The sequence below is a fragment of the Cervus canadensis genome, chromosome 18 (assembly GCF_019320065.1).
Source record: "Cervus canadensis isolate Bull #8, Minnesota chromosome 18, ASM1932006v1, whole genome shotgun sequence".
Taxonomy (NCBI): Eukaryota; Metazoa; Chordata; class Mammalia; order Artiodactyla; family Cervidae; genus Cervus; species Cervus canadensis.
The window spans coordinates 3,137,156-3,142,031 of NC_057403.1; the positions used below are offsets into that span (position 1 = coordinate 3,137,156).

The 4,876-nt window shown below is 34.0% G+C and overlaps 1 protein-coding gene across 1 annotated transcript; it reads left to right on the plus strand.

Annotated features, from left to right (window-relative positions):
- The first annotated feature begins 251 nt into the window (after positions 1-251).
- Positions 252-1,287, plus strand: LOC122420769 (S-phase kinase-associated protein 1-like). Its single transcript, XM_043436218.1, has 2 exons — positions 252-442; positions 514-1,287. Exons 1-2 carry the CDS (start codon positions 347-349, stop codon positions 910-912), a joined length of 495 nt encoding a protein of 164 aa, XP_043292153.1. The 5' UTR covers positions 252-346; the 3' UTR covers positions 913-1,287.
- Positions 1,288-4,876: the final 3,589 nt, after the last annotated feature.

The following is a 4,876-nucleotide window of genomic DNA, read 5'->3' on the forward strand; positions in this document are numbered from 1 at the left end:
AAAATAAAAGATATTTCTTGGGTGGAATAACAATGACTACAGTTCATTCTAGTTGCAAGTTAGAGAGTTGTCTGTGGTTGCCATTCAACCATTCATAGACAATATAATAATAATAATATTAAAGATGATAAACAGACAAAAAGCAAACAAACAAACAAAAAACAAATAAGCCACACTGGGTTTCCCAGAGCTGTGGCATCTTCCTTCTACAAGATCTCTATTCTGAGAATTAAAAGTATTCTTCAGGTTATATTGGCCTTGTTCTCCGCCTTTAGGTTTTGCTGTTTGACGACGCCTCCCTGCTCACTTCAGCCTCCGGCCTTCTCTCTCTGTGAGACCTAATACCATGCCTTCAATTAAGTTGCAGAGCTCTGATGGAGAGATATTCGAAGTTGATGTTGAAATTGCAAAACAGTCTGTGACCATCAAGACTATGTTGGAAGTCACTGTGTTGAATGAAGAACTGTGATATGGTCACATAGGAGTGTGAAAGCTAACCAAGGATCCCTAAAGGCAGATTTGGGAATGGATGATGAAGGAGATGATGATCCAGTCCCCTTGCCAAATGTTAATGCAGCAATATTAAAAAAGGTCATTCAGTGGTGCACCCACCACAAGGATGATCCTCCTCCTCCTGAGGATGATGAGAACAAAGAAAAACGAACAGATGATATACCTGTTTGGGATCAAGAATTCTTGAAAGTTGACCAAGGGACACTCTTTGAGCTTATATTGGCAGCAAACTACTTAGACATTAAAGGTTTGCTTGATGTTACCTGCAAGACTGTTGCTCATATGATCAAGGGGAAAACTCCTGAGGAGATTCGAAAGACATTCAATATCAAAAATGATTTTACTGAAGAAGAGGAAGCCCAGGTACGCAAAGAGAACCAGTGGTGTGAGGAGAAGTGAAATTTCGTGTCTAACGCTGTAACACTGTAAGGATTATTCCAAATACTAGTTGCACTGCTTTGTTTATAATTGTTAATATTAGAACAACAGTCAACAAATGCAGCAGCAAGTCAATTGTATTAGCAGAATGTTGTCCTCATTGCATGTGTAGTTTCAGTACAGTTCCCAAACTTACGGCCCAGTTTCTTCTAGTATGATTGAAAGTTTCTTTTCTTTGCTCTGAATAAAATTGAACTGTGGGTTCCCTATAGAAAGTGGCATTTTGGGCTTTCCCTTTTTGTAAAGCAATTTCTGCCTAGTTTATTGCTCACTTAATTTTAGTTCAGTGACTTTTAAAGTTGGCATTGTAAATAAAGCAACTTGCAAAAAACCTTCAAAAAAAAAAAAAAGTATTCTCCAACACATTCCATCAGCATACAAGGGAGATGGAATGATTAAAAACAGATCACATTACATTGTAAAGGAACTATACGCCAATAACAATTAATTTAAAAAGAAATAAACAGATCATATTTATTTTTAGCCCTTCTAAATCACTAAAAGGTTACTAAGATTTAAGATTTGTTTATTCCACAAGATGTAAAGAAAACATGTGTTAATTGAATGGAGAGATAATATATAGTATGATATGATCTTATGGATGAAAAATACTGAATTAGAGGTGTACAGAATTAAAGACACATTGAACAAAAATGATTATATGTACTATAAATATAAATGTTTACAGGGAGCACAAATTCTGCACATAACTGATGTAGGAATACAGAGAAAGAGCTTGAGGAAATAGTCCAGGTAGAGTGGAAGCAATCAGAAATGAAAATAGAAAATTATAAGTTTACTTACTTATTCAGTAAGACTTACTGATTGGAAGGATAGTTAATGGCCAGTCAATATTTATACAGAATATTTTCATTTCTTACAGAAAAATTAAAATCTATAAACTGAAAAGCATACAGGATATCCGGTAACCCAGTTGTAAAAAGACTTATCACACTGATACCTCATAATGAAAATTTTCAAATCATGGTAGAAGAAATACTGTGAAACCAACTTATTTCAGAAAATATTATATGTCAAAAAAGAAAAAAAAAATCTCACCTTAGAATGTTCATTTGTGTTATATTCTTCTGCCAAATATAATGGAGTAAATTTTTTTATTATTATGATGTGATTTGACCTCAGCCAAATTTTTCATCCACATAGAAGGGCATTACAAAGATATTTTTGAACCATTCACTAACTTTGAAAATGTGACCAATACATATTTTCTAGAAAAAATAAACTAACATATTTCATCCCACTAATTGATGATTGAATCAAATTTATTATCCCGAGAATAAGGTAGGGAACTTCTGTATGAAAAAGTAACAACCCAGAACGAAGCTAAGAGTAATAATGGCTATGCAATTGTATCACTGAATATTATTATTATTTTAAAAGATAAAAATAAAATTAATAAGATTTGAAAAAATACACCTTTAGGTATAATAATAATCCACAATAATAATAATAGTTGAGAGCCATTTCTTATTTTCTCTTTCAGATTATAAACATTATGACAACTGTATAGATTTGTAATGTATGGAAATAATAAATCACTATGTTTTCCATCAGAAACTAACAAATTTGATCTAACATAACCATAATTTGACCTAACAATATAATTGAATTATATGTGAAAAACAAGCCCTTCAGAAAAAAGACAAGATTTGTGGTTACCAGAGAAGGGTTTGGGAGAAGGGGAGAACTGGAAGAAGGTAGTCAAAAGATATAAATTTCTATTATGAGAAAAGCAAGTACTAGGCATATAAAGTGCAACATGAAAAATATAATCAACACTGCGATGTTATATATAAAGTTAAAAGAGTGGATTCTGGGCATTCTCATCATAAGGAAAACTTTTTTTTTTTCCTTTTTATTTGTATCTATATGAGATAACGGGCTTCCCATGTGGTACAATAGTAAAGAATCTGCCTGTCAATGCAGGAGATGTAAGAGACATGGGTTCAATCCCTGAATCGAGAAGATCCCCCGGAGTAGGAAATGGCAACCCACTCCAGTACTCTTGCCTGGAAAATTTCATGGACAGAGGAGCCTGCTGGGCTATAGTCTGTGAGGTTGCAAAGAGTCAGACATGACTGAGCAACTGAACATGCACATATGTGAGACAATGGCAATTCAGTAAACTTATTGTAACCATTTCACGATGTATGCAAGTCAAATCACACTGTACAGTTTAAACTTATACAGTGCTATAGGTTAATTATATCTTCATAAAACTGGAAGAAAAAAATACGACAAATCTATGAAGATGGAGTTGGTGTGTGGGAAGCTTTTGTTGTTCATCTTTTCCAGGGTCATATTTTCTTTATTACACCACTGTGAAGCAGCAGCCTCTAAACATCATTTCAGGAAACTTAACTTCTTTGAAATTAAGATGTTAAATTTGGCTCTAAAATGTTAGAAATTGTTCTAAATCTGGTTCTAGGGTCCTATCAGAGTATGTATACTGTGAAGAGAAAAAAGACCTACAGGGTCACTTTAAATCAGTGGAAGATCTGTACATAAGCTGATGCCAGGACTTTCAAGCAACTTTGTCTAAACTATAGATAATATAAAAGACACTTGGAAGTTTTCCCACTGTTGTTGACTAGATATTTTCATTCTATTAACTGAGAAATGTTTTATAATAGAAACAAAATATAAATACCTTAAATTTCAACAGTATGACACTAGGATACTTTTTATAGGATTTTATTGTGTGCAGGGGAAGACAGAGGATGAGATGGTTGGATGGCATCACCGACTTGATGGACATGAGTTTGAATAAGTTCTGGGAGTTGTTGATGGACAGGAAAGCCTGGCGTGCTGCAGTCCATGGGGTTGCAAAGACATGGACACGACTGAGCAACTGAACTGATTGTGTGCATGTGTCATTACTTATCTCTCTTGGAAGTTACAGTAGGATCTGAAACAATGGATCTAGGGCTCTAATATGGTTTGTGTGTGTGTGGAAGAGGGGAGAAGAGGAGTACAGTAAAAAGAAATTGAAGAAATTGCATAAAGTTTCACTGAAAAGGTGATCTTCATCCAAAGCTTCCATTTGGCCAAAACATAAAAAGGAAAGTAGGCATAAAGGAGAAGCTGGCAAATGTATACATAACTTGGGCTTCATGTTTGAAGGAATAAGAGACAAATTTGGAAGAAAAAATGGGACTGGAGTTTTACAGACTTTAAATACAAGCCATTGAATCTGTATTTTTATCAACTCTATGCCAATGTTCCTACCAACATCTTCCACCTCCGCCCTGGAAACATACCTGCTATATAATGTCCCATGTTTGACCCACTTTTATGAACATACAGTGATATATTTTAAATGGGATAAATATTGTAGTAGATATTTGGTTACTCACACTTTGTTTTCTATCTATAATTCCTTCCTTTTCCTCTCCAACTCATCTTGAAATCTTACATAATAGTAGAGAACTGCTGTTGTACTCAAATTAAAACCTTTGCAAAGCACCCCCTTCATAAAAGTCATCATTTTCAGGAAAAAAAAAGCTGATTGCATTATTTGAAATGAAATGGGTAAATGGATAGCCAAAATAGTCCTGTTTGATTTTTCAGTTATTTGCTCTCTCACACTGAACGGTAGGAACATCACAAAGCAAAGGCCATTGTATGGATTTGTAGGCAAACTTGAAGGTGAGCATTGTTCATAGTTTGCCTGAAACACTTTTTTTTTTCATTTATTTTTATTAGTTGGAGGCTAATTAACTTTCTGAAACACTTCTGATTCTTGTCTATTTTTCCAGGATAATTAATGATAGTACCTGTTTCACCCTCAAAATTCTGGACTATAAATTATGTAGTCATTCTAGCAAAATCATCTTAATAATATTTCAGGATATTTTGATACAAACTCTAAAACTAAAACACAAAAGCTATGTATATGAACATT

What these genes read in the sequence shown, in the direction of transcription:
- LOC122420769 (XM_043436218.1), top strand. Translation starts at nt 347, where the DNA reads ATGCCTTCAATTAAGTTGCAGAGCTCTGATGGAGAGATATTCGAAGTT. An exon ending in CCATCAAGACTATGTTGGAA is followed by an intron (nt 443 to 513) that starts GTCACTGTGTTG and finishes GGATCCCTAAAG; the next exon opens with GCAGATTTGGGAATGGATGA.